This window comes from Psilocybe cubensis, chromosome 9 (genome assembly GCF_017499595.1).
Source record: "Psilocybe cubensis strain MGC-MH-2018 chromosome 9, whole genome shotgun sequence".
NCBI classification, from domain to species: domain Eukaryota; kingdom Fungi; phylum Basidiomycota; class Agaricomycetes; order Agaricales; family Agrocybaceae; genus Psilocybe; species Psilocybe cubensis.
Window position 1 is genome coordinate 915,291 of NC_063007.1, and position 26,437 is coordinate 941,727.

At 49.0% G+C, this 26,437-nt stretch overlaps 8 protein-coding genes and 1 non-coding gene across 9 annotated transcripts; 5 read left to right on the forward strand and 4 right to left on the reverse strand.

Moving 5' to 3' along the window:
* Nucleotides 1–146: 146 nt before the first annotated feature.
* Nucleotides 147–6,742, forward strand: JR316_0009728 (putative Xaa-Pro aminopeptidase P; the record flags this gene model as incomplete). The annotated part of the gene is made up of 23 exons (XM_047895415.1): nucleotides 147–858; nucleotides 906–2,348; nucleotides 2,401–3,331; nucleotides 3,793–3,923; nucleotides 3,978–4,046; nucleotides 4,109–4,190; nucleotides 4,278–4,309; nucleotides 4,359–4,396; nucleotides 4,450–4,501; nucleotides 4,569–4,712; nucleotides 4,766–4,903; nucleotides 4,959–5,134; nucleotides 5,187–5,440; nucleotides 5,519–5,580; nucleotides 5,630–5,685; nucleotides 5,736–5,757; nucleotides 5,811–5,851; nucleotides 5,908–6,017; nucleotides 6,072–6,112; nucleotides 6,163–6,169; nucleotides 6,218–6,291; nucleotides 6,348–6,516; nucleotides 6,577–6,742. 23 exons carry the CDS (start codon nucleotides 147–149, stop codon nucleotides 6,740–6,742), a joined length of 4,950 nt encoding a protein of 1,649 aa, XP_047745134.1.
* Nucleotides 6,743–7,422: 680 nt separating this feature from the next.
* On the forward strand, nucleotides 7,423–10,952 carry JR316_0009729 (Putative helicase mov-10-B.1; the record flags this gene model as incomplete). The annotated part of the gene is made up of 10 exons (XM_047895416.1): nucleotides 7,423–7,704; nucleotides 7,757–8,082; nucleotides 8,131–8,619; nucleotides 8,676–8,738; nucleotides 8,799–9,245; nucleotides 9,300–9,866; nucleotides 9,926–10,209; nucleotides 10,266–10,390; nucleotides 10,445–10,550; nucleotides 10,612–10,952. The coding sequence occupies 10 exons, from the start codon at nucleotides 7,423–7,425 to the stop codon at nucleotides 10,950–10,952; spliced, it is 3,030 nt and encodes a 1,009-aa protein (XP_047745135.1).
* A 112-nt stretch (nucleotides 10,953–11,064) lies between these two features.
* Nucleotides 11,065–14,837, reverse strand: JR316_0009730 (uncharacterized protein; the record flags this gene model as incomplete). The annotated part of the gene is made up of 8 exons (XM_047895417.1): nucleotides 11,065–11,157; nucleotides 11,220–11,328; nucleotides 11,388–12,295; nucleotides 12,353–13,157; nucleotides 13,261–13,946; nucleotides 14,018–14,395; nucleotides 14,442–14,521; nucleotides 14,834–14,837. 8 exons carry the CDS (start codon nucleotides 14,835–14,837, stop codon nucleotides 11,065–11,067), a joined length of 3,063 nt encoding a protein of 1,020 aa, XP_047745136.1.
* Nucleotides 14,838–15,714: 877 nt separating this feature from the next.
* JR316_0009731 (putative cyclin-dependent kinase 9) lies at nucleotides 15,715–19,332 on the reverse strand (the record flags this gene model as incomplete). Its single annotated transcript, XM_047895418.1, has 7 exons — nucleotides 15,715–16,591; nucleotides 16,644–16,772; nucleotides 16,836–17,030; nucleotides 17,088–17,359; nucleotides 17,419–17,573; nucleotides 17,624–17,796; nucleotides 17,846–19,332. 7 exons carry the CDS (start codon nucleotides 19,330–19,332, stop codon nucleotides 15,715–15,717), a joined length of 3,288 nt encoding a protein of 1,095 aa, XP_047745137.1.
* An 834-nt stretch (nucleotides 19,333–20,166) lies between these two features.
* On the forward strand, nucleotides 20,167–21,650 carry JR316_0009732 (uncharacterized protein; the record flags this gene model as incomplete). Its single annotated transcript, XM_047895419.1, has 5 exons — nucleotides 20,167–20,505; nucleotides 20,601–21,040; nucleotides 21,108–21,218; nucleotides 21,323–21,396; nucleotides 21,478–21,650. The coding sequence occupies 5 exons, from the start codon at nucleotides 20,167–20,169 to the stop codon at nucleotides 21,648–21,650; spliced, it is 1,137 nt and encodes a 378-aa protein (XP_047745138.1).
* Nucleotides 21,651–21,718: 68 nt separating this feature from the next.
* JR316_0009733 (7,8-dihydro-8-oxoguanine triphosphatase) lies at nucleotides 21,719–22,665 on the reverse strand (the record flags this gene model as incomplete). The annotated part of the gene is made up of 6 exons (XM_047895420.1): nucleotides 21,719–21,950; nucleotides 22,038–22,162; nucleotides 22,216–22,271; nucleotides 22,342–22,355; nucleotides 22,419–22,459; nucleotides 22,528–22,665. 6 exons carry the CDS (start codon nucleotides 22,663–22,665, stop codon nucleotides 21,719–21,721), a joined length of 606 nt encoding a protein of 201 aa, XP_047745139.1.
* A 333-nt stretch (nucleotides 22,666–22,998) lies between these two features.
* JR316_0009734 (7,8-dihydro-8-oxoguanine triphosphatase) lies at nucleotides 22,999–23,880 on the reverse strand (the record flags this gene model as incomplete). The annotated part of the gene is made up of 4 exons (XM_047895421.1): nucleotides 22,999–23,221; nucleotides 23,273–23,397; nucleotides 23,452–23,507; nucleotides 23,679–23,880. 4 exons carry the CDS (start codon nucleotides 23,878–23,880, stop codon nucleotides 22,999–23,001), a joined length of 606 nt encoding a protein of 201 aa, XP_047745140.1.
* Nucleotides 23,881–24,331: 451 nt separating this feature from the next.
* JR316_0009735 lies at nucleotides 24,332–24,427 on the forward strand. Its single transcript has one exon. It is a non-coding gene; the product is annotated as a tRNA-Glu (tRNA).
* A 670-nt stretch (nucleotides 24,428–25,097) lies between these two features.
* Nucleotides 25,098–26,309, forward strand: JR316_0009736 (uncharacterized protein; the record flags this gene model as incomplete). Its single annotated transcript, XM_047895422.1, has 2 exons — nucleotides 25,098–25,680; nucleotides 25,753–26,309. The coding sequence occupies 2 exons, from the start codon at nucleotides 25,098–25,100 to the stop codon at nucleotides 26,307–26,309; spliced, it is 1,140 nt and encodes a 379-aa protein (XP_047745141.1).
* Between the last annotated feature and the right edge of the window lie 128 nt (nucleotides 26,310–26,437).

Here is a 26,437-nt window from a genome sequence, read left to right on the forward strand (position 1 = left end):
TTGAGGCTGTGCAGGTGGCCTGATTCAGGAAAAGCAAAGTCGTTCGATGAGGTAAATTGCAACCCAATCTTAAACCCCTTCCACATCCATCTCCATCTTTTATCGAACCATAATTCTGCGCAAAAAGAACACATAAAACTCACACAATGTCCACAGACCTAGGGCTTGACCCTTCTGACCCTCTCAACCTCCTCCTGCATAACACTTCCCAGGGTGCAGACTCTTCGACCAGCACTGATTCTTCACAGATGGAAAATGGAAGCGCAGAGGACTGGTCAAAGTTCAGTGCTCTTTGGGCGGAAGTCAGCGACCAGCAGCAGCAACAACACACAAATGCAGCGATGAAGCCATACCCCGACATGATGGATTTTACGGATCTCAGCGCTTTGCCTATGGACATGGACTTCAACCCTTCCATGTCTATCGAACCCAGTGCGCTGCACTACGACTCGATGAAATTCACGCACCCGGGAATGTCCTTCTCCTATGATGATCAGTATGGGCTCTCGAGCGAGTTGTTGGCTTCACAATTTCCTTTTACCTTCCAGTTCAACGGAGAAGATATGTCGAGCTCTTCATCCTCGGCTTCCCCCCCTTCCTCCACCAAAGAACGCAGGTTGAGCATTACCTCGTCGTCTTCGTCCTCGGGTGCTTCATTCTCGCCGGTGCCAGAATCAATTCCCAGCCCTCCTACTTACAATGATGTGGCCCATGACTTACAATACCCCGATGCCACTGCTCCTACTACCTTCAGTGACCCAGCTGCGGAACTTGCCCAACGGGTTCGCCAATCTGCAGGCGTAATGCTCGCCGTTCCCATGAATTCCCAATTACAGAATCCAGGTGCCCAGCTACCAGGTATGTATCATACATGTGTTCTCCATTATAATCTAACTATTTACTAGCCAATACGTCCCAATCTAAACTGCCTATTCCCCGACTTCCCCGCCACAACTCTGTGACATCCAAATCTACACCTTCGACCTCATCCTCAGCCGCATCCACTCCCCCTCCGTCGACCCCTCCCCCTGCCAACTCGTTCAAGCTAAGCCTCAACACGGCACCCACTGCTCTTGCCCCACAAGAGCCCACATCCACTCCCGTTGCCGCAACCCCCGCCAGTGCTCTTCCTCGGCCCAAGACAAGCCATACGACTATCGAGCGTCGGTACCGTACAAACCTCAACGCCCGCATCCAGAGCCTGCGCATGGCCGTGCCAGCGCTGCGTGTTCTCGAGGACCGCGAGGGCGGCAACGGAAAGAAGATAAAGAAAAACGTCAAAGGCAGCGTCCCGATCAAGGGCACAAACTGCGCGGGCATCATCGTCGACAGTGTCGGCGAGGACGGGCAGGGCGTCGTGGATATCATAGATGAGAGAGGCTTTGTAGACGGTGTCAAGGTAGCGAGGAAGTGTAGCAAGGCCAATGTGCTTGGAAAGGCGGTAGAGTATATTAGGGTACTGAAGAAGAGGGAGCAAAGGTTGAAGGCTGAGCAAGCAGGGTTGAAGATGCTTGTAGCGGGTCTCGTTGGCGGTCCGGCGCTCGTACGAGAGTGGGAGAAGGAGTGGAGGGCCAAGTTTGGAGGGGAGGAGAAAGACGAGGTCGAAGGCGATGACGAGGCCGACGATGATGACGACAGTGAGGATGAGGATGGAAGTGGTGATGAGGACGGCGGTAGGAAGAGAAAAAGACCAAAAGCATCGGCAGCCCCCGTAAAGAAGCCTGCGGAGAAGAAGAAGGCTGTAACTACCACCCCGCTCGTCCACACAACAAGCGGCGAGCAAGACGGGAGTACTGTTCCGGAAAAGAGAAAGAGAGGTCGACCGAGAAAGGTTCTTCCTCCTCCTGTTACTCTGGCCCCTACCGCATCGCAAGAGGTCCCGGTTCCCACTGCACAGGACGAGGTCATGCAACCGCCTATGGCGCAAGCAATGTGGACGCAACCACAACCCCAACCGCAACAATTCCTCCTCGCCGTCTTCGCGTTGTTCTCATTCTTCAACTCTCCTTTGACTTCTTCAACACCTTCGGCTTCGCATCAACATACCGGAACTGTTCTCTCTTCCCATCCCCCTCTGGCATATGCACCTGAAATTTTATCCCTATTCCCGGAGCCGAATGCGTCCTCCTCATCTCCATGGGCATGGAGGGAGTATGCCCAGGTCGTTCATCTTATCGTCTCACTTTTGGTTTTGGCAAGTTTAGTTGCCAACTGGTTGGGTCTCGGCAAGGCCGTCGCGCGTGGACGCAGCCTATCTTTCCGGGTCGTGAAAGGCGCGGCGAGCAAAACAAGAGCTCACGCGGGCCCATTCAGCTGGTTTGACCTAGGCGAAGCCTCTGTATTGGAAGGTACGGTTCCTTTCATTTCGTTGTTGCTGCCATATTGACAATCCTTTCATAGGCCGTGCCGCTTCATTGACTTTCTACGAGCGTCTGCAAATCTACCGTTCTGTCTCATCACGTGCCTCTGCAACGACCTCGCAGTTAGTCACCTCCGCCTTGGCCATCTATCGTACTCCCGGTCTGTTGGGTAGCATAGCGCGCATTCAGTCCCGCTCCATCTGGTCAGCCGCTAACTTGCAAGCTCAAAATACACTCCCGATTCGCAAACATGAAGCGCTCGTCTTCAGAGAACTCGAACTGGACACTGCAACCGCGCTTCTTACCACTGCGTCTGACGCCGACAAGACGGACGGGGAGCGAGCCTTGGCGCCTATCGAGGTCCTCGCGGGCTTGGTTGTTAAGCAGCGCGTTAAAGCTCATCTTGGGCAGTTGTTTGTCAACCTTGTTGAGGCTGAGGATGCACTTTTCGAGGATGGCAAGGAGAAAGAGAAAGAGGAAAAGGAGTGGAGGCGTACTATCGACGCGGCGCGCGAGCTAGGCGGGCAGGTTGCGCAGCTTGGCACCCTGTTCGAGCGCGTCTGGAAGGCCTCGCCGAGTGCGCTGGAGGAGGCAGAAATCGAGCTCGAGCTTGGCGAAGAAGGAAGCAATGAGGTCAAGGCGCTGCTGGTCGCTGTTATTCTGTATAGGCGCTTGTTCGACTATAGTCATGGGTGTGCATCTCCAAGCTCCTCAACGTCGACGTTGTTGATGAGCCCACCCCCGAGTCCGACGTCGAAGACGGCGCAGGCGAGGAAGAAAATGATGTTGAAGCTCAGGACAGCCCTTGGAAATCGTGTGTTTGAGGCTGATGAGCAGAAGCAAGATGAAGCTGAGGTGGAACAAGGAGAAGAAACGCAAAAAATGGGATTAGAAGACGCAAGAGATAGAGTGGTGGATCTGATAGTGGAATTGGAAAGGAAGGAGAGGAGGTCGAGCACACCGTCTTGCTCGTGAAGATCATAAACGCTTTGTTTCGACTCTATTCCGTTTGTATTGCTTTCGCCTTCTTCCTGCTGTATACCTGGACTCATAGAGTCTTCTGACCGTTTTATAATTATGTCTATTGCATCCTTTCTTTCTATACTTACATACGCCTGCTTTGTTGTAATTTGACTGCCTCTGTTCGGATGCCTTTAATAAAATGCATTCGCTCGCTCCCATGGAAAATATTGTGAGACTCAGATAATCAGCATTCAGGCTGCCATGATGATGATCAAGTGGCTCGAGTCGATGAGCATATGTTCACAAAATTTATTTGAACCAACGCTCCCATGTGGTGGCAGGCCCAAGTTTGGTCTCGGATTCGGATTCCTCAAAAGGGGCTGCCCCCTTCGCGATTGCGATTGCGCTTGCTTCCCAGTTCGGCTTCTTTGAGCCCCTCGCTACTTTTACGCACATTATCTACGACTAGGACTACAGCAGATATGGGCGCAGCTGGCCAGCACACTGTGAACACCACCGAGAGGCTCACGAAGCTGCGCGAGTTGATGCAAAAGCAAGACATAGATGTGCAGGCTGTTGTTATCCCGAGCGAAGATCAGCGTGTGTATTCCTCTTCTGTCTTGACGCCTTCAAGCTTGACGTGTTAACACACAGACTCGAGCGAGTATCTGGCGCATTGCGATGAGCGGAGAGCGTTCATCTCGGGGTTCAACGGGTCCGCAGGTCCGTTCCGTCGTTTATCATCATTTGGTCGGAACTGATATTTCTAATCTCTGTGCCACCAGGATGTGCGATCGTCACTCTGGATAAAGCATACCTGTTCACCGATGGTCGATACTTCCTGCAAGCGGAGAAGCAGCTTGATCAGTCAGTCTAGTCGTCGTCGCGGGACGGGACTACTCTATTTCTTGACCTTGGGGCAGGCTCTAATCTGGGTTGGTTGTGCTTATACAGGAATTGGACGCTGATGAAGCAAGGTCTTCCGGGTATGTTTAGTTCTCTTCTTGCCCATATATCGCAGGATTGACACCAAAGGATCAGATGTACCAACATGGCAGGAGTTTTTGCACAAGGTATATCATCAATTCAACGCTACAATGCACGGGAGGCTGAAGGATTGGGATAGAATTTAGAAGGAAAGACCAAGATCGGGATCGATGCTACTCTCATATCCGCCTGTACGTTTACAATTCTATGCTGCAGCATCTATAGTTCTTTGATCGTTTTGACACGCGTCTCATACAGCCGACGCGGAAAGTCTGAACAAGCAGCTGGCTCCTAAAGAATCCTCGCTGGTCTCGCTCTCCAACAACCTCGTCGACGAGATTTGGACAGATAGACCTGCACGACCTGCGAACCCCGTCTTCCACCTTGACGAAAAATACTCCGGTATGAACACTCTAATCGCTGTGTTCGAAAGGTTGAATTAACGTATGGGCTAGGTCAATCTCATTTGGAAAAAGTGGAGAAGATCAGGGAAGAGTTGGTAAAGAAGAAGGCCAAGGCTGTTGTTGTCACGATGCTGGACGAAGTCGCTTGGTTGTTCAATCTTAGAGGATCCGATATTGATTTCAACCCTGGTGCGTGTCGTTCATGGTATATGATTTGCCGTCGCTGATGGTCTGGGCGGGCCAGTGTTCTTTGCTTATGCCGTGGTGACGACTGAGAAGGTTACTCTTTTCATTAATGAAAAACAGCTCGACGATACTGCCCGAGGGTACTTGGAAAAGCATGTGGAAATTAAACCTTACGATTCGTTCTTCGACCACCTTAAAGGACTCCCCAGTACGCTCGACCTCAAAGATGATACGGTCAGTCGTATTCCTAACCTTGTTTTCTCATATAACTGAACCGTGAAAATAGACAATTCTTCTAGGAGATAAAGCTAGTCTGGCAGTTGCTGAAGCTCTGGGCAAGAACACCTACACGATTGTGCGCTCACCCGTCACGGACCTGAAAGCTATCAAGAATGCCACAGAGCTTGAAGGATTCAGACAATCGCATATTCGCGATGGCGCCGCTCTGGCACGATACTTTGCCTGGCTAGAGGAACAGCTGAATAACGGCGCGGAGATCAACGAGAGTCAAGGGTCTGACCAGCTGGAGAAGTATCGCTCGTGCGTTTCCTTCTTCTCTTTAGGCTTTTCGCTTCCGTGTCTGTCGTTGCTGAGCGTATTTCTTCTTCTCAAAAATAGGGAACTTGATCTGTTTAAAGGATTGTCGTTTACAACTATCTCTTCTACTGGTCCTAACGGAGGTATGTCCCCTGGCTCTATCCTTATTGATGTAACCTATTTTTGGACTAGCTATCATTCACTACTCTCCTGACCCCAACGATTGTGATATCATCAAGAAAGATCAAGTAAGATTAAATTCGAATGGTACACACGTTCTCTCTAACATCGGCATCAGATCTACCTTTGTGATTCTGGAGGTAGTTCAACGCTCGAAATGATGCGATAAGACTTGGCTGAACTAGTGTTTTAGGACAATATTTGGATGGAACTACGGACGTTACGCGAACTTGGGTTAGACCTCATTAATGTTAGATGAAGGTCTTTGTACTTACTGCCGTTTCGTCTAGCACTTTGGCACCCCAACAGATGAAGAGAAGCGCGCATTTACGCGCGTATTACAAGGACACATCGCTATCGACACCGCTGTTTTCCCCAATGGAACTACGGGTTACATCATGTCAGACGTTTCAGTTATTTCCCCTAGAGGCTCTAGCTGAAAGTATTCGTAAAGTGACGCTTTTGCTCGTCGAGCATTGTGGCAAGATGGACTTGGTGGGACCGCTTTCTTTTTTTCTAATCCATAATCTGACAATGTCCCATAGACTTCAGGTCAGACTATCTGCTTGTCCGACGAAACAAGTTCTAAAGGTCTGCTAGGCACGGCACAGGACATGGCGTAGGCCACTTCCTGAACGTTCATGAAGGGCCTCAAGGTATCGGTACACGGATAAGTAAGTGCATTAAGCTACATCACTCAACATCTACTCGCCTGATCTGGCTATACAAGCTCTCAACAACGCACCTCTCAAGCCCGGCATGACCGTCTCAAATGAACCAGGCTATTACGCCGATGGTCGGTTTGGCATCCGGATTGAGAACGTTGTTCTAGTCACAGAAGCCAAGACTCCTAATAACTTTGGAGATAAGGGTTATCTTGGATTTGAGAACGTTACGATGTAAGTAATAATTCTCTCGATAACTATTGCAGGAGCTCTAATTATCTGTTATTTTTTCAGGTGCCCTATCCAGGTAAAACTCATTGACACCAGCCTGCTGACTCCACAGGAGAAAGCTTGGGTGAACGCGTATCATGAAGAAGTCTTTTCCAAGGTGTCTCCGTTGCTTCAGAACGACCAAAGAGCGCTACAGTGGTTGACACGAGAGTGCAAAAACCCCATCTAGTTTAAGAAGTAAATGAAGAAGAGCCGGAACACGTATCTCTCATTATGTTTTGAATATAGTATGTATGTAGGTTCAAAATCCATCCACAAAAGCAAATAACGCCAGATAATGGAGCAGGTCTGTTAATTGTATTCAATTTAGACTCCCACTCGAGTGTTCCAGTCACTTTGAAGTGCTAGTCACATAATCTTGAGGTATTCTGCAAGTGTCTGGTTAAATCTGTTAGATTACAGTAGTGCACTTTAATTTGGTATATTTCATTCAAATTTTAGTAGTTTCGATTCACATTGGAAGCAAATTAGCCGCCATTCTCAAGCGTGGGTGATTAATTAGTTAACCGAGCCATGTCCACTGCTATCCCAATGCGGTTTCCTTTCTAAGTTTATTTTGAATGCAATGCTTGCCATGGACTTAATGCAGAGCACGGCTTCGCGGCCACGCAAGCTTGCTCCTCTTACCTTCACATCTCACCTTCACGACTCCCAAGTTCGTGTTTTCCTCGAGGACACCAACACCCACATACACTCACACACACACCGTTGCTGAATTTGCATTTGGTCCTTTCTTTTTCAACGTCGACCTTCGTTTCTGGTTCTAACTTCTTCTTCTGACTTTTTTTTTCACTAAACGTTCGTTTTATTACCAACATACGGTTATAATCTTGGACATATTTGCCTATCATGTCTGTCAATCCCTCGTATTGCGTCCCATTTGTCACGAACGGATGCACTTTCGGAGGGAACTGCTCAAGGAGACATGACATCTTCAAGTGTTCATGTGGAAGGATCTTGCTTGAAGAATACAGAAAGCCGCACACCAAAGGGAATGCCCACCGTCAAGCACTTCAGGCTATCCAAAAATCTGGCGCTCAGATCCCTAAATCTTCCTCTACAGGTTCAGTTCCTCGCAACAGGGCAGGACGTTCGTCTCGCAGGAGTGCGACTGCGCAGTACGCTGCAGCGGTGAGATGAATGTGATCAATCAAAGATCTTGATTACTAACTCCGATCTACAGAGGCAAGAGTCCTCTTCCTCAAGCCCTGTCCAAGAGCAATTAGTATGCGAGCATTGCCGTAGGAAGGTGGACAACGCCGATTACGATGCGCATGTTGAGGGTCACATGCAAAGGCAACGAATGGATGATGCACTGGCGGAGCTGGAGGAAGCGAAGAACGACAAGGAGGGGGTCGTCGTGAGTGGAAGGAACGGCATTGATTTTGGAATTTTGGCAGGCGACTGTACCGTGGAGATTGGCATCACCATCACCAGTACGCTCTCTGCTGTCTCTCTCAATCGATGCCGGGTCGAGTCATCAACTCGGAAAGATGAACACGGGGTCAAGTGAGTCGCATTCTATACCTGAACTAATCGCGACTTATTTCTGCTCAGGTTTTCTGCTCGTTTGAGAGGGAAGGGTCGAGTGATTCCAAAAGGCGCTACGAGGCACCTCTCAGTTGTATTCCACCCGTCATACGCTGGAAAATATGACGATAATCTTGCCCTCGTTTTTTTCGACTTAGAGAAACGCTCTACCTTCGTCATCACGCGAAGTGTCGCAGCTACAGTTGGGGATGCAGAAGACCACGAGCAACTCAAAGCTAAAGCACCTTACAAGCGTCGCAGGATCTTCAGGATTGATCCCATAGGAACGGTAGTTCCTAGTATGCGCCCCCCTACTTGGTCAAAGACACCTTGGGTGGACAAGTTGCTTCCGTTCTATCCTCCTGAGCGCCTGATCAAAATGGCGTTTGGGCCACCCCCTGTTGTGAGGCAGGCGTATACGAACGTGAAGAAGCACTACATGCCCGCTGTTTTCAACGAGAATACGTATGCCTGGTTTTTCCAGACTCTCCTCTATCTTGAGGAGCATCAGGTCAAGTAAGCTATCCCTGATCGTGCTTTAAAGGCACAGGCTCAATTAACAAATTTGGCAGACTCGACTTGGAAGCGTACTCGTTGAGTGACGTCGAACTGAAGGCGGATTATCCGCGTTACAAGTGAGTTTTACTGCCTTGAAATTTACTTTTCAAACTCAACGACTTTCTCGCTTTGAACAGGTTACTTGTAGAAGGATTGGCAGAGAATCGCCCTTCAGTCCTCGTTGGAGACTTCATCCACGTCAGTCACCACGAGCCCCCCGAAACGCTCAACACGAACCGCACCTGGTACGAAGGACGAGTTCACAAAGTTCACGAAAACCACGTTACCCTCCTCTTCGGAGAAAATTTCAGTACATACAAGGGTACCAAGTTTGATGTTCGCTTCGTCCTTAACCGTTTGCCTTTCCGCCGGATGCACCAGGCGCTAGTGAACAAAGTCAATCCGAAGAGGTTGTTGTTCCCGGAACAAGCACACATCCAGGGTGTCACTAGGGTGTCTGCGAAACAGATGGAGGATATATCTCCCGCTAACCGGTTGGTTAAGGAGGATGAGGAACAGTTGGAAACTGTGGCAGCTATTCTAAATCAAGCTCCAGGCAGTGTGCCATTTGTAGTGTTTGGCCCGTACGTCCTGAAAACTCTCGTTTAGACCGAATTACTGACCAGGTGATGAAACAGGCCAGGAACTGGAAAGACCATCACCATCGTCGAAGCCATGAATCAAATCCTTGACCGTGATCCCAACGCCCGCATTTTAGCCTGCGCACCAAACAATTCTGCTGCTGATCTCATCGCCATGAAGCTCATGAACCGCGGACCGTCGCAAATCTACCGTCTAAATGCGCTCAGCCGCAAGTTGGACGACATGGATCAATCCCTACGTCGTTTCTCGTCGATCAACGACAATCTCGTCTTTGCCATGCCGGACAAGGAGTCGCTTCAGAAATTCCGCGTTGTCGTTTCTACATGCTTATCTGCGGGAGTACCAGCGTCACTGGGGCTGGAGCGAGGGCACTTTAGCCATATTTTCATCGATGAAGCTGGGCAGGGAAAGGAGCCTGAGCTGATGATCCCGATCAAAAGTATTGCAGATGACAAGACCAATGTGATTCTTGCTGGTGATAACCAGCAGCTGGGCCCTATCATCAATTCTAGCCTCGCTTCAAGTTTGGGGTTGAAGCTGAGCTATCTTGCACGCATCATGCAGCGCGAGATTTATGATTTAGCGAAATACAAAGGCATCACGTACGCAGTTGTAATCACTCATACCCACGATATTAGCTTTACATTTTGTATCTCTTTAGCATTGTCAAGCTCATCAAGAACTTCCGTTCGCATCCCGACATTCTGCGCTTCTCTAACGAGCAATTCTACAACTCGGAGCTGCAGACATGTGGTAACGTTGCGTTGACCCACTCCTTGGTCAACTATGAAGAACTGCCCAAGAAGCAATTCCCGTTGATGTTCCACTCAGTCGTGGGGAAGGACGAGCGCGAAGCCAGCTCGCCTTCTTTCTTCAACATCATCGAAGCGACGCAGGTCAAGAAGTACTGTATTTCGCTTATCACGAACAGGAAAAACAACATCAGTTCGTCATTTTTGCATTGTTGACTGCTCGTCTGTCATACTAATAACATCATGCAGAGGCCGAACACATTGGTGTCATTACACCCTATCATGCACAACGATGCAAGATTTTGGATCTTCTTCACAAAGATGTTCGATTCCGGGATATCAAAGTTGGGAGTGTAGAAGAATTCCAAGGACAAGTATGTAACGGCCTTATATCTATTTCACTTTTTTTCTGATTGCATGCCCTTTAGGAACGACGTGTCATTATTATATCGACAGTACGAAGCAACACTGACTACGTGACGTCCGATATCAGGCGCTCGCTTGGCTTTGTGGCCAACAAAAGCCGAATGAATGGTATATATCATTATTATGCATTTTCAACTACAAGAAATCTGACAACCATACACAAATCTAGTCGCGCTTACCCGCGCACAAGCCCTGCTTATTGTAGTAGGCAACCCTACAGTGCTCTCCCTCGACCCGCTGTGGCGCTCCTTCCTTAACTACATCCATAGCCGTGGTGGCTGGCGAGGCAAAGAAATCGACTGGGATCCCAAGGAACCTGTCTTCTCAGATGGTTCGTACGATGCTACCAGGAAATCACAAGCAGAAGCCGAGTTAGAGGACACGATCGCCAAACTTCGCGCGATGGTTATTCAAAAGCATGAAGACGATGGATTCGAAATCGATGATGAAGATGATGAAGATCAGGATGCAGCTGCGTTCGAAAGACCAATTCTACGAGAAGCGGAGTGAGTAAATTTTGAGACCTGAGCGTGTTGTAGTTTGTTGTTGTATCATGAACCAGAAAGGGTTTACGTTGCCTGAAGCTAATATTAGGATATACACTTCAAAAGTCCAACTCAAATCATACCCAGTGCTCCATCCCAGTAAGATTTTGGTAATATAAAAGAACCTGAGCCACATCATGGCTTGTCAAGAAATTGTTGGCGAGAAAAACCTACAGACGAGGTGCTCAGTTTAAGACCAAATACCAGCAATATCAAGCACAAAGCTACTTACGAACAAGAAAAAGCGCAGTGCACTCCACCCAGCTGCTTTGTGGATCATCCTCCAATATGTATCGATAAAGGCCTTGACACCTTTGACATAATTTGCGATAAATTTATTTCTAATTATATGTATGTCAATCATGTTTATATAGAAAGGTCTAAAAAGAGGTCTACTCACCGATTTGCCTGTACAAATATCCACCGTGCCCATAGAGCATGCATGACCTTGTATTCATCCTTCACATCGTCGCTTTCCCAAATTTCGTCTTCGCGATCGATAATTTCCCATGACAGTACTCCGTATTCCGCGAGAGGCAAGGTACCCAAGAGGTCGAAGAGGTAGGGTCCCCCTGGACGGCAACTATACGTGATGGTAGCACCTGTGATGTGGCTTGGAACAGCCGCGATGCTTTCGTCGATGGCCGGACCACCACCGTCTCCTAGATGACTTGGAGACATTGGGAGGTAAGGGTATCGTGCGGCGGGCCCGAGAGGCGCGTCGGCGGGCGGAGGTGTCGGATAACGTGAAGTCGGCGATCGCGGGCGTGGCTCTTCCATTGGTCTCGAGGAACGGGGGTCTGCTGTGCGGACGGACGACGTTCCAGTCACTGAACGCGAGGGTGATACGCTCTCAGTCTCCGGGGTTCTTGTTACAGAAGCAGAAGTAGAATCTTGCAAGGTCGCCGACTCCGATTGTGATATAGAATCTCGACTCGGCGACGATGTCGTATCTTGTACGTCCACCTCATAAGACACCGAGCTTTCTACTCGCTCACGCTTTGTGGCTACACTCCCTGTCTTTGCCCAGATAGGTTTGATTACTGTATTACTTTGCAACTTTGCTGACTTTCTCGCAATCGGTTTCAGATCAGGTCGAATCTCAATGTGCGCTGGCACAGACGGGGACCGTGCGGTAGATGAAAGCCTGGCAGATGGTGGGGGCGACAAAGTGACAAAGGGGAATATTCCACTGTCGTCAGGACGGACATCATCTTGTGTAGCGGATGTCGACTGCGATGGGTTTGTCTGCGGCTCAGGTTCGGGCGCGGGTTCTGGGATTACGATCTGTAATTTCCACTCATATTCCTGCAACAAAGAATAATCAGACCCGTGTCATGAAAATAGCTAGCAAGGCGCACATACGCGGGTGTCATTTCCATCTACATCTGCCACCCACTCGTGATACACTTCTTCATGATCCCATGCCAAGTGACAATCTAACATCTCCCGAGTGTTGAATCCCTTTTCTTCTCCTGATTCATCACGGTGGAAGAGATCGCATATGGGACACAGCCATTCGTCCACACCAGCCTTGTATACTCCACTGCCTGCAGTATCGTAGGTAACTTGCATCCGCATCTTCCTTCTAGTCCGCGAGTCTTGATTTTCAGGATATATTGGGATGTTGAGTGTACGACATCGCTCTAAGAACCCCACGCACACGTTTCGTCGAAGGAATGGAAGCTGGTTGGTAGCTCGCATGCGTGAAGTCGACAGAGAAAGAGCCTCGACTGCGGACACCAGCGCCTCTGAGGGATGGTACTCTCCGTCTGAATCTTCATCGTCATCGTCGTCGTATAATGTAGCTTCTTCTTGCTGCTCTCGTTTGACGGGAAGGGGCAAAGGCGCAGTGATCATCTTCTCTTCGTCGAATGGGAGAATTTCGATGGTTCTGCGGGCATCGCCCATAACGATGTCGCCATCCGTGTCGCGTCGAGGGTGAGGATTGTACTGGTCCGGATCGAGTTCGTCTTCTTCTTCCTCATCTTCCTCCTCCTCCTCCTCTGGTACCTCCTCCTCTTCTTCACGAGGAGATTCTACGTCACCATTGTCAGAGTTGGATTCTGTAGATTTTGACTCGGATTCGGATTCGTCAGAGGATCCCACTGCAGATCGCCTCTTACGCGCTGCATTGAAAGGGTTGCCTCGAGTAGGACCTGAGGTACTTCTGCAAAGTTAATTATGTCAGATAGATCGCATAGTGTAGATGAAAATTTATTTGAAAAGAAACTTTGCCAGTTGTCGTAGGAAAGCACTGCATTAAAACTTACTTGACAAAGGACTTTTTGGCTACCGGTCTGTACCTCTCTTCTTCTTCATCCTCCTCTTCTTCATCTTCGTTATCACTAGGCCGCTCCTGGACTGGCTCTTCGTCGTCTGAAAGTTCATCGACAACGATTTCATCTCCGACTTGCAACCGCAGCCTAGGCGCAATGTGCGCAGTTTTACGGCCTATATCATTCACATCCAAAACTAACTCATCTCCCCCTCCACCACCACCGCCCCTTCTTCCTCTTCCACCACTTGGACGAGATCCACCTCCTTCATCTCCTCCACCCCAACTGACTGTAGTCCTCCGCGCCGCAGACGCCCGCTTGGTAAATCCAACCATATTCCCCGATCTATCGCGCTTGTGAGCGAGCATCCGCTGCTCAAACGCATCATCCAGCTGCTGCCAAAGAGGCCCCGCGGATTTATACTGCTTGACAGTGTACAGGTCTGCCGACAACGAGCTTGCGGTCGTCGTGACCGTGTTCGGATCCGCGGTCTTCCTTGCTGGTTGCGACTGCGACTGCGATTGGGATGGCGATGCTGTTATGATGGCACGGTTTTGTTGAGTCGGGAGGAGTTTACTGCGCGATGTCTTTTTGCTGGATACTAAAGCTGCTGATAGACGGGGGCGTTGGGGTTGATAAGCTCGTCCAAGAGGCACAGCGTCACTGGGTATCGCAGTTTTCTATAAATTTGAATGATGATATATTGTTAAGGTTGATTTGAAAGGAGGTATATAAATGGGGAGAGACGCACGGTAGCCCTTGTATTCTTGACCGATGTCAATCCCTGCGACCGACTGGGTGTACCTTGAAGGGTAGAGCTTACGCTACGGGAGCTGGAAGCAAGAGTGGATGAACCAGCCGATAATGTCGACGCCCTTCGAGACGAGTCGATATAGTTGCGGGCCACGGGAGTTTTCGACGACGTTGCGCGATTCTCAGGAGTTCTGGCATGCGCTGGGACATCTGGAACACGAAAAACAGGCTCAGATCTTACGGAGGTCTTGCGTATGATGGTTGGTTTGGTGTGACTTGAGCTGGGAGTCGCTCTTCCCGTAGATGATGAGTGCTGACGGTCATTTTGGTCTACAGTATCCCTTGTGTGATCACTTGTGGCTGCTTCAATAGACACCTAGATATCAAATCTGTATGGAGAACATTCTAATAGACAATCGTACAAGTTCCCGGTCTCTTTCGCGGATCGTTACTGCTCGACATGGTTGATTGAACTGAGGATGATCTTGGTCATAACCTGGCCCTATTAATAAATATAAATATTCATTGAAACTGAATTTAGATGATGTAGATACCCAAATCTGTCTGATGGACGGTCAGGGTGAAGACTATTACTGTGATGATGGAGGTAGATAAACAAGAACCGTTGAGCGCTTGCGGAGGCGATTAAGGGGCGATTGTATACCCGTGACCAATTTTACGCGTTTAGGGGCTACTTATGGGCTGACCTTGTACGATTTAAACTGACGACTAGCTATGGTACGCTACTAAACCTCTGTCATTATCTTCTTTAAAGCCTGATCATTATTTCAAGCCAGTTTTAGCAAACCCTAACCCATTCGATTACTGGTATCACAGTAACCAATGTGCCAACAGACGTGAAAACTGTTTCCCATATTTCACGGACGAAATGCGACGTTCAATGTTCCTATCTCCCAACGCAGCTCCAAAGTACCAACTACAGCACGAAAGATGATTCAAAAGCTCTAAAGTACAAATCCGACAATGATATTTTTTCCAAGTACATTTTACAATTGAATTGAATCTATCAAAAAGAGAGCAAAAAGAGAGTCATAACATGCAAAATCAAGACAAAGCAAAAAAATGAATCAATGAAAAGATGAAAAGATGACATAAAACAAATGCGATGGATGTATGGGTGTATAGATGAATTGGATCTAAAAATGCAAAAAACTCGACTGCAAATGCGACTGAAAAAAGATTTAAAAAAAATACAACTGCCAACCAGCATCACAAATTTCTCAATGAAACCAAGAAAGAAAAAAAGGTGCCTTGTGGGTAAACGTGTAAACTAATACTACTACTACTATAATGTGACAAAGACGACAGAGACCAAGACAAAAGAAAAATTGATACACGATACGATACGATGTAAGATGAAATGGCGGGACGGAGAGGTAGGTAAGTCTGCGCAGGCAGGAAAAGGGATAAAGGGATGAAAAGGATGCAAGTTGAAAACCAAGGACTGCAAAAAATGCAAGAATGTGGTAAGAAGGTCAAGAAAAACGGTATGTATCATTCCATCTCTCAGAGATCCTCTCCTCTCCAATCTCCACCAAAAAAACAAGGGTCGTAATCCACCCCAAGAATGAAAGAAACCCAAAAAAAAGTATGATATGTATAACAGCAAGAAGAAAAAAAGCAGACCTCCAAACTCATTCCTCACCGCTCCTGGCCTAACCTCGCACACCACACCTATCCATAATTCAACGCATCCCCACTCGACGACGGCGGAGGAGGTGGCGCTCGATTTCGATCGTAATCCCTCCCACCATCCCTATCTCTATTCGGAATACCCATCGCAACACCCCCACTAACAGGTCCACCCACAGGCTTCGGCGGCAACCCAGGGTTCAACGGCAGCTTGCCTCCTCCTCCTCCACCACCACCACCACGACTGGTCCACTCTCTCCGCTGCCCCTGCCCCGGCCCTGGACCTCTCGCACCTTGACCTGGAGGCGGACCAAACCCAGGCGGTACCGCCATCGGCATCGATCCCGGCCCCGCCATCGGATGACGAGGGAGCGCAAAAGGCGGCGGCGGCACACCTCCAGGGCCACCTCCTGGATACATCGGATGAGGCGCATTCCCCATCCCCATCCCCCCTCCCGGCCTATTCACATTCGCATTCGCATTCGCACCACCCGCGCCCCTATTATACGCGCTCACAAAGTTGTTGAGCCGAGTATCCCCTGGCGGCGGTGGCTGGTGATAGTTGTGATGTTGCCCATGACTCTGTCCATGCCCGTGCGCAGCGAACTTGAGGCCGTGGATCTGGTCGTAAGTCGGATGGGGCATATTCGATCCGTACGGCGGGCGGTTTCCTCTTCTGTCCATCCCACCACCGCCACCACCTGGGCCACCAACACCCACACCACCTGGGCCCCCGAACGGCTGCTGCTGTTGGGGCGGCGGGAACCCCCTCGGCGGGCCATTCCTGTTAAACGGTGGGTTCCCAGGAGGCCTCTGCTGGTTCGGATGGAGGATGCCCGGAGGTGGGCCTTGATGTATTGGCTGATGATTCCTGTGCCCGCGCTTATCGAATTCGTGAGAGGCTTCGTATGTGGGCAACCTTCATAACACCATGAGTTAAACAAATCAGAAAAGTGGTTGAAGAGACTGACGTCTTTGGATCAGCGGGTAACGGATCTGTCCAGAAGTAATCATGTTCCAGCGCTTGGGCGGCTGTAAGCCTTCCCTTCGGATTCAACATCAACAACTTATCCAATAGATCCACCGTCTCCGGTCCAACACTGAAACGCAAAAAGTCCATGCCTTCGTTAGTAAAAATAATAAAACATAAAGGCAACTCGCACCTCTCGTATGTCTGCCTCAACCTCCTCGGCTGACTATTAAACCTCGTCACACCCTCACATCCAGGAAGCAAGTCGTAATTCGGCCAGTTGTGCTGATTCGGCGCTCCACAAAGATTCCATATCTTTTCGAGCTGGTCAAGATCCGAAGTACCCGGCAAAATAGGTCTTCGAGTGAACATTTCTCCCAACACACACCTTTGCAAAACGTTCAGTTGTAGCTCATTGACGCATAAGTAGACGTAGAAGACTGACCCAATACCCCAAATATCAACCTCCCCACCATAATGTCTCGCACCCAACAGGAGCTCAGGGGGTCGATACCACCTCGTCACCACACAGTTCGTGTACTTTCTCTCCCGACTCCGATGTCCACTACCATCCGCCGCCGATGAAGAAGAGGAAGGAAGGGGATTCGAAGCGCCAGAGTGAAACGACCGCGCCAATCCAAAGTCCGCGATGCGCAGTGTACCATCATTCGAGATGAGGAGGTTCGCGGCTTTCATGTCGCGGTGCAATATATGGTTCTGATTATTATGGGTGTGTGATTAGAAATGGTAGGTAGGATTAAAAATAGTGAACGTACCCGATGCATGTATTCCGTCCCTTCCAAAAGCTGCTTCATGTACAGCTTGATATGGCTCGGTTGTAGTTTCACACGTTCGTTTTCAAGGAGCCCCGCGAGATCGTGGTCCATGTACGGAAACACCATATAAACTGACAGAGGATCTTTATCCGAACCTAAAAGAAAATCAGTTGATAAACTGTGGGTGATGTGAAAGATAGCTCACTTCGAACGACGAACATATCCAAGATGCTGATGATACTTGGATGTTTCAACGCTTTCAGAATCTTGATCTCGCGGAGGGCGGTAACAGGCATGCCTTCCTTCTCGTTGTGCATCAAAATCCGCTTCAGTGCAACCACGACACCCGTAGATTTTTGAATAGCCTTATGTACCTCCCTAATAATCCATCAGTTCATCTGTAAAGATAGCGACTCATAACACATACCCGAATGTTCCTTCACCCAATTTAGTCGTCGCCTCGTAATCAGACTGCTGCCCGCACCCCGCAAACCCATGTCCATACGCCTGCACCTCCAACTTGCCCGGCCTTCTCATCACATTTCTCCTCTTGATCAAAGCGACCTTGGGGCGTTCAGGTTCCTTAGGGCGTTCCGTCACTTCACCCTGCTCTTTCCGCTGCGTCTGCGAAGTCGATGTATCCCTCCGATCGGGTCCACGCGCCATCGCTTTGGCCGTCGAGCCGGACGGAACATTCAAGGGTGGCGGCGAGTGTCGATCAGACGGTGCATCCGGTCTTTGTATTGCAGGTTTTGCGTATGGCATCGGGCGGTCTTTCAGTCGCATATCTGGAGGTGGTGCAGGCGGAGGAGATGATGATGGGGGTCGTGGGCCGTCGTCAACTGGAGGTGGAGGTGGTGCTGGGGGAGGACATGAGGGAGGAACTGGGGTGTCGGAAGGGGGCGGCGGTGGAGGAAGGCTTGGGGCAGGTGGAGGAGGAGGAGGGTTGGACACAGAAGGTCGACTTGCAGGCGGGGGTGGCGGCGGCGGCGAAGAAGGCGGTGGCGGTGGGCTTGGTTGGGCAGAACGGCTGGGACCAGGAGAGGGCGCGCGAGGAGAAACGGGGCGGTATGTGTCAGTGGCGTGGCGGTTGTCGTACCGGCGTTCGTTGTACCCTCGTCGGTCTTGGTAGGTGTCGCCCCGGTGTGTCCACGCACGGCTGTCCTGGCGATGTTCACCGCGGTAGTGGTGGCGGTCGTCTCTGTATCGTCGAGAGTAGTCATCCCGCCGCGCGTAGTCGTCTCTGCTTCTGCTGCGACTCCGACTTTTGCTCCTGCTGCCTCTGTCGTATCGTCCCCGCTCCCGAGAGCGTTCGCGGGGGTTGTTGAGAGGGCTAAAGTTGCTGGTTTCTACAGGTCTATGCCTGGTGTCTCTATGCTGGGGACTGGGGGAGCGGCGTCTAGGAGGGGAATAATGGGATGGCGACCGCCGACTCCGATCTCGGTGGTCTCTGCCATTGTCACGAGGAGCCGCAAAATGGCTTCCACCAGGCAGTGGCGCCATTCTGGAAAGCAGAGAGCCCGGCTGGACAGTCAAATTAGGCTCCCAGTGGTCTCCATTCTGCCTTGCATTGTGTCGAGGATTCTGCTTGAACATATCGTCCTTCTTTTTCGCCTGTTTTTCTTCCAGTGCCTCGAACACATTCAACGGTTTTCCCTGCGAATCTCCTGTCACTCCTCCAGCACCATTTCTCGGGGCGTCCGTTTTCTTCTTAAAGGGAAATGGAATATTTTTGCTGCTTGTCGTAGCTGGTTTTTGAGGTAATGAAATAGGCTGGATTATGGGCTTCGTAACCGGTGGCGGGTTGTCGTCGACCTCGCCCTCTTCCGGAGAGGATGTGATAGTCCGCTTGCCATATCGTGCGGGCTCTGGGGATCGTGAGGCAGGCCTCTTGCGCGACTGTGGCGAGACCATGGCCTGCGGCGCCAAAACTTGGAGGACGTCGTGGTTTAAGGAGGAAATGCTGACATAATCGGCAGTGGGCACTTATGATCATCGCCGTTGGCCGATGATGGTTCCCCAGGCCGGATCCTCCCAGGTCACCGTCACCATTACAACCTTTTTGTCTCTCCACTTTATTCAAAGTCGTGTTAACTATTCAAACTTATGGCTACCTTACAGCGCAACCTCAAGGGGCACTGCTTTTGCAATGTGATTCACATCAATGTGGGCTATAAATCCTGTATGCCTCGATGAAATCGATGTATCATCCAATCAAGCGGTTCAAACTTTGTCCGCAAACGCTTCACTTGCGTCTTCAGATGCCTTGCCTACACAATTACACCATAACAGCAACAATTCTTTGAGCATATATGCGTCTCCGAGTCTAGCCTCCAATACTAGCGAGATGTATGCAACAAAAGTACAAGAAGTAAGTCTCATATTCACCAGTTGTACCCTTTAGATTAAAATGGATCGCGTTACTTTCAGTCTAGCTCCCTCCCCCGACCCAGACCGTTCCTCGCATATTCTCATCCTGATTCTTTGTATTTTTGCACACACACAGCTTTGCCTATCGATGCACTGCGCTATTTTTACCACGGAAAAATATGAAGTCTGATGTCACTCTAGATCTTTTTCTCCATGTGAGAGTGGGTGGAGAACAAACGCTCATATCTATACATACGTCGACGATGAACCCAAGTCTAGACCCGGACTATACAACCCACTACATATATCTATATCCCTTCCATATAATTCACCATACCGCACTCGCTCTCAACACACTTCGTTAATACCCCGCCACACATGCCTTCTCTCCAACATCAAATCACCGACCCAGAAAAAGCCACCCACACACCCAAAGCGCCGCACCACATACACATCCCCCGATGGCACCATACCCTACACCCCTCGCTAACCAAACAAGCTGCAAGAAACGCTCTCCCAACGGGCATTGCACATATCTTCCACCCCACACACGCTGTGTTTACTGTAGCGCAGGATGGAGCGGAGCAGCGCTGGTTCTCGCGCTGGCATCGCAAAAGGCTTTACAAACGCCCTCCGAATCAAATTGGTTCATTCTGGGCACGCATAGCGAATATGCGAAGGTTAGAATACTGGAATGTAAGCTGGTGGGTTGCAATAGTACGTACCCCTCCCTCCGCTCCTCAACTTAATTACATCATTAAACTAAAATAAATTAACACAATCACCGTGCATCTCCATCTATCCTATCACAGTCCTTCACTCTAGGAAGTATAGTCTGGGTAATAAACGGCTTCGCGGCCTTCCTCCCCTTCACCGACTCCTCATTCACAAAGGCACCCAATAGCCAGGGATGGACCGCCTTCCTCGGTGCGACCATCTTCGAAATTGGCTCCATATTCGGGATTTGGGAGGCGTGGAATCGGGACGACGCGACGCACTTTGGCTGGAACGCGAAGCGCGCTTTGTTCACTCACAAACTAGAAAAAGGGGGTGGTAAAGAAGGCTTGTCGGAGTCCGAGTCGGGGTCGAGGTCGCCTGTGTCTATGCCTGTGTCGGATGCAGAAGAAGAGGACGAATCTGCCCCGGAGCATCGTTGGATATGGTTCTCCACAAACGGCAAGTTCTTCCGCGAGCTAGGGTTTCTCGGTGCGTTTTCCCAGTTGGTAGCAGCGAGTATATTCTGGATCAGCGGGTAAGCGTCAAATCATACATTTCAAGCTAGCCTCTCTGATCTGATTGGATTCGATTGGAATACCCAGATTCACAGCAATACCCAATATCCAAGAAAAGTTGATGGACAACCAAGGTCTCAATGACGGTATTTATTGGACGCCGCAGGTAATTGGTGGGACCGGGTTCATGATAAGCGGGTACGTGTATCGTAATCCTATTTCATCCTACCCCATTCTTTCCTATCATATTATATCCCATCCCATTCCGATTGAAGTTCAGGCGCTAATTTGCACACCTTTAGAACATTTATAATGCTCGAAGCACAAAAAATATGGTGGAAACCTAATATAACATCTCTCGGATGGCATGTAGGATGTACGTCCATGACCATGTCCCTATCCCATTCCACTAGTCTGACCTTTCCCCTCCTTCCATTCCCGCCCCAAACCTCTGTAGTCTGGAACTTTATCGGCGCAGTCGGATTCACACTATCGGGCGCATTTGGATACGCAGCGACAGCGAGCAGCGGGGCAGAATTCGAGAGTGCCCTGTCGACATTCTGGGGCGGATGGGCTTTCCTGATCGGGAGTATTGTGCAGTGGTATGAGTGCGTTAATTCCGTGTCGTAGTCTATACATAAATACTCTGTTTTTTATGCTAAATATGATTTGGATATTCGTTTGGCTGTACTTCATTTTTACTGCTCTGATGAGGAATCGGATACGGTTCCATACCACCACCGATGTAACCTGAACTCATCACCTTCCCGTGTAAAATCCGCTCGTCCTGCGAATTTGCGTTTCGAGATTAGGTAGGGGAACCACACTATATCGCTCTCCCACATCTTCGAGAACGGGATAGTAGATGACTGACTATCGCCATCTAATACACCGACTGTGGAGAACCACTCGGGTCTCATCTCGTCTGATCTACGCGTCCATGTCCAGTAGGTTAAGTTCAGTTCGTAGTAGTAGTAATGTCAAAACAACGACTCAGATAGAGATATCGAGACTTACTCTGTTATATCCCCTTCGTAGCTATCCGCACGGTAGATCTCGATCTCGAACGCCCAATCTTCGCCTTCGCTCACGAAGAAGAGGGTGCCTGCGTGTTCGAGCGGTGCCGTTACGCCTGATTCTTCCTGTATGCTGCATCGTCAATAATCCTGGAACCCGTTTGATGGGTGAGGAATACCTGAAGTTCTCGGACGGCTGCTTGCAGCGACGTTTCCCCGGGATCGACTTTCCCGCCTGGTCAATGCCAATGTCAACGTTTAGAAAATAGTCCTATTCGAATTCAATTTATTTTTGAAGGGCTTACCGAAACCGTTGTATCTAATGTGTGTTATATGTGAGTTCAGCTGACTTTATAGCTACTCGTTACTTGGAACCACTCACTTTCCTTTCCCAAACCCGCGTTTCTTAAAGCCAAGCAGAACCTAATATTTATAGTTAAAAATCAAATCAACCCCATCCTCAAAAAGGGTCTTTGAAAATTCAAACCCACCTTGTTATCTTTGACAATAAACGCGTTGGTATACAGCTTGATTTTGGTGTATGGCAGCCAATCTTTCGTATCGCCTCCACTCGCAAACCGGGAGAGAACGCCCCTGTTATCAAGGCCTGGGGGTATCACGCTGGACATGAGGTGATTGACTTTTGAGATGTGTGTATAGTGGGAGCTACTAAAGATCGGGGAGATGATGGTGTAATGATGTACGCGACGCGACGCGTTGATTGATTGTGCTTGCATGTTCTTCCAAACTAAATAGTTGCAACTAACAGGGATTTCTGGGTTTCTCTTGTTCGTTCCCCTCCCTGCTTCAGCCACTGCTCCTTTTCCAGTCCATCTTGCTCTACTCTTTCCGTGAAAGTTTACTCTGACTTATGCTAACAAGTAAACCTTTGAGCAACTCACAAGGTTTTATTTCCTCTCCCGGAGCTTATAGCGTCATTCAAAGATGCCCGTGTCTACACTCTATGTCGCAGGCACAGTAGCATACCACCATTTATGGAGCTTAAACTCTACGCCGTCTCGTATAAAGTCCGCGCGTCCAACAAACGTTTGCTTGGAGAGGAGTAGCGGGAAAAAGACAACATCGCTCTCCCACATCTGAGCAAATGGAAGGGCGGGCGGCTCTCCTACTTTGCCTTCATCTCCCGTGCGAGTCGAGAACCATTCGGGCCTCATTTCCTCCGATCTGCGAATGTTGCAGTTGAGTATGATCGCATTGCATGGATGGCCAACATACTCTGTCACAATCCCTTGATATGTATCTGCGCGATAAACCTCGGCATGGAGGACCCACTCTTCGCCTTCGAGGACGAAGAAGAGAGTTCCTGTGTGCACCAGGGGAGCTGTAATACCGCACTCTTCCTATTGTGGCCATGTTAATGGGTATATTCTACGATGGAAATGCGCTACTAAAACCTGAAGTTCGCGGGCAGCGGCTTGCAGCGAGGTTTCCCCATGGTCAACTTTGCCGCCTGTTGTTTATACATTTGAGAACAAGACTCCCGAGCGGCTACGAATCTTCTCACCAAATCCGTTGTATCTGAGCGAAGGACATATTTAAAAAATTCAAGATTTACTGACTGGTTCTAGGAAGTCACTCACTTCCCCATACCAAAACCTCGTTTTTTGTAGCCGAGTAACACCTGAGGTAGTTTCAACATCAATGATGCAAACACAGGATACGCTGGGAGTACGGGCCTTGCTGTCTTTAAAAACAAACGCGTTAGTGTATTGCTTGACTTGCGTGTATGGGAGCCAGTTTTGAGAGTCGCCCCCACTCGTGAAGGGATCGAGAATCGTACTGCCAGTGATTAGATATTCGAGACCTGGCGGTATATTTAACATTATTGGGATGAGGATGTCGAGAGTAGTGGTTGCAATGAAGGTAAAGGCTGGAAGAATGCATTAATATCGATGGCTTTAGCGAGATAAGACAATGATATGGACGGACGCGCGTCATGGTATGATGGGCCAACGTCATATGCAACACGACGCGACCTGTTTAATTAATACCGCCGCTGGACTATACTCAACGCAGATGATGTTTTGTATAGCAGAGAAACACTATTAATGCTATAGCTTTCCGCCTGCTTGTTTTACTCCTGGAAGGTCAATACCGACTCCGAGGAAATAATGTCGGTTTATCTGTAGATTCGAGGTTCAACTATGTAGCATCACTCTAAGCAGCGGTCATAAATATGATAAAGTATCAGGAGTTGGTTTAGGATCCACTGGTATTTTGCCAGTCGTGGTTAACAAATGCAGTCTCTAGACATTCCGAATAAATAATTATATGTCGGGTATGGTGTAACGGCTAACATTATCGCCTCTCAGGCGCTCTTGAGCGACCACGCGATCGCGATAGCTCGGGGTTCGATTCCCCGTACCCGAATTTTTGTCTACTGCATCGTCAACTGCATCGAAGATGAAATTAGGTAAAAAGAAAGTAGAATGCTTGTTGGAAGTTTATCTTTTACTGGCGAATTGCACGCTTTGTTTTCATCAAGTATATTTTGTGTGTTCGAATGAAATATCCGGCACTTATTGGTCAATGGTTGTTCCTGGCTATTGAGTCTTGACACTATGAAATCCTCTCCTAAGATGAACACTCATTGACAATTTGACAGGGACTTCACCTGGGGCAGTGTCTGTAGATATACCTGGGCGACTGACGTATGCTGCATCAATGTCAGGTTTCCCTTAGAAAAGAGCAGACATGTATTTCGGGAAGTTGACGGAGCAACTCTCGTAGACGTCTAGAAATATAATTGTATAGAACAATCAAGGGTTAAGTCCTTATGTATGCATGCATTCCTTCATGTGTAAGGCTTTTTAACTCAGGCTGCCAGGAACCTAACTTTGGTGATTGATGACTATTTGGTACCAATCAAGTACCAATCAACGTTTGATGGGTCAATGACCTGTGAATGAGATGGCACTTTGACTAAGTCAATGCCCAATAGTCGCCTAGTCATGACCAGACAGTATAAGTATAACAATACCTTTTCTTCACCAAACTATTCTTCTTGCAGACGATCTCTCGGTCAATTATTTCAATATCCATGTCTCATCTCACCTACAACTGCGATGTCTGTCGAACTAGAATTCCACCGCTAAACCCTCGCGTACATTGTCTTGACCCCGCATGTCCAGACTTCGATCTCTGCGCCAATTGTGCGCTTGGTGAACGGTCTACTCCCCCACACGTACCTGCGCATAAAACAAAAGTGTTTAAAACAGCAGGTGGTGGAGGTGTGACAATGGCTGAAGGGCGATGGTACATCCATACAAATGTGGCTAATGCACCACCTCCAACACAGAATATTGCAACGCCGTCACTTCCTCCACGACCAATGGCATATGGGCCCCCTCCTCTGCCTAGTCGCGGGTCGAACATGGGAACCAATCCCAATCCAAATCCAAATAGTAACTCTGCCACATCATTCCACGGCCACAGCCAGGATTCATATCCCTCAGCAGGATGGCAGCCATTTTTCAATCCTGACTCCTCGCCATCTCACACTTTTGTTACGCTTATAAATGATATATTCACCTATCTTGATCCAACAAATAACGGAAATTTAGTACCGGAAACATTCTCGAGGTTTTTGGACGATATGGGTTATCTGCCACACGAAAACGCCTGTGAGTACAAGTTTTATATTCGGGAATGTCGAAATATTAGTATGGTAGCTTATGTTATCTCGCTTCGAATAGGGAAAGGTGGATTAAAGGCGACTTTTGGACTTTCGGCAGAGTCAAACGCGGACAAAAGTCTTAAGAACGCGTTTGATCTCTTTTCCATTGATCATATTCTTCTACAACGTCAGCAACCTCCTCATGTAGATCCCACAGGCCTCACATCCCAGTTTTCACGCGTTTTGGGATCGGCCTTTAAGCCATCCATGCTTGGATCCTCCGCTTCAACTACTGTGGGGCCGATGCCTGCCATCACGCGCGCCGGCTTCGTCGAAATTACCCGAATTGAAGCACTTTCAGATCCTTCTCGTGAATGGGGAAACTTTAGCAGACTCATAAAAAAATATGACTTACCGCGGTATAGGGGGTGGGGTGACCTTCCCCGAAGTGTACTGCCTGACGTCCCGGATGCAGCAATGCTCCAACGTGTTGCAGGTGTAAATGCATTCGCAAAACGACAAGGGAAGGAGGCTCTCGATGCCGCTATAGTTGAGGCGCAGATCAGAGCTCGAGGACGAGAAGCAGCAATTGATCTTCTCAGTGACACTAGAAGGGTGGAATATCGATATCTTTAGTCTATGTTGTGCGTCATGGTAGGCATTGTCGTTAAAGGAATAGAGCAGTATTTTGGTTGTATGGCGGCGTTAGAATGTTAGTGCGCTGAGAATTGTATCAGGGTTTAACGTTTACGTTTAAACGTTTA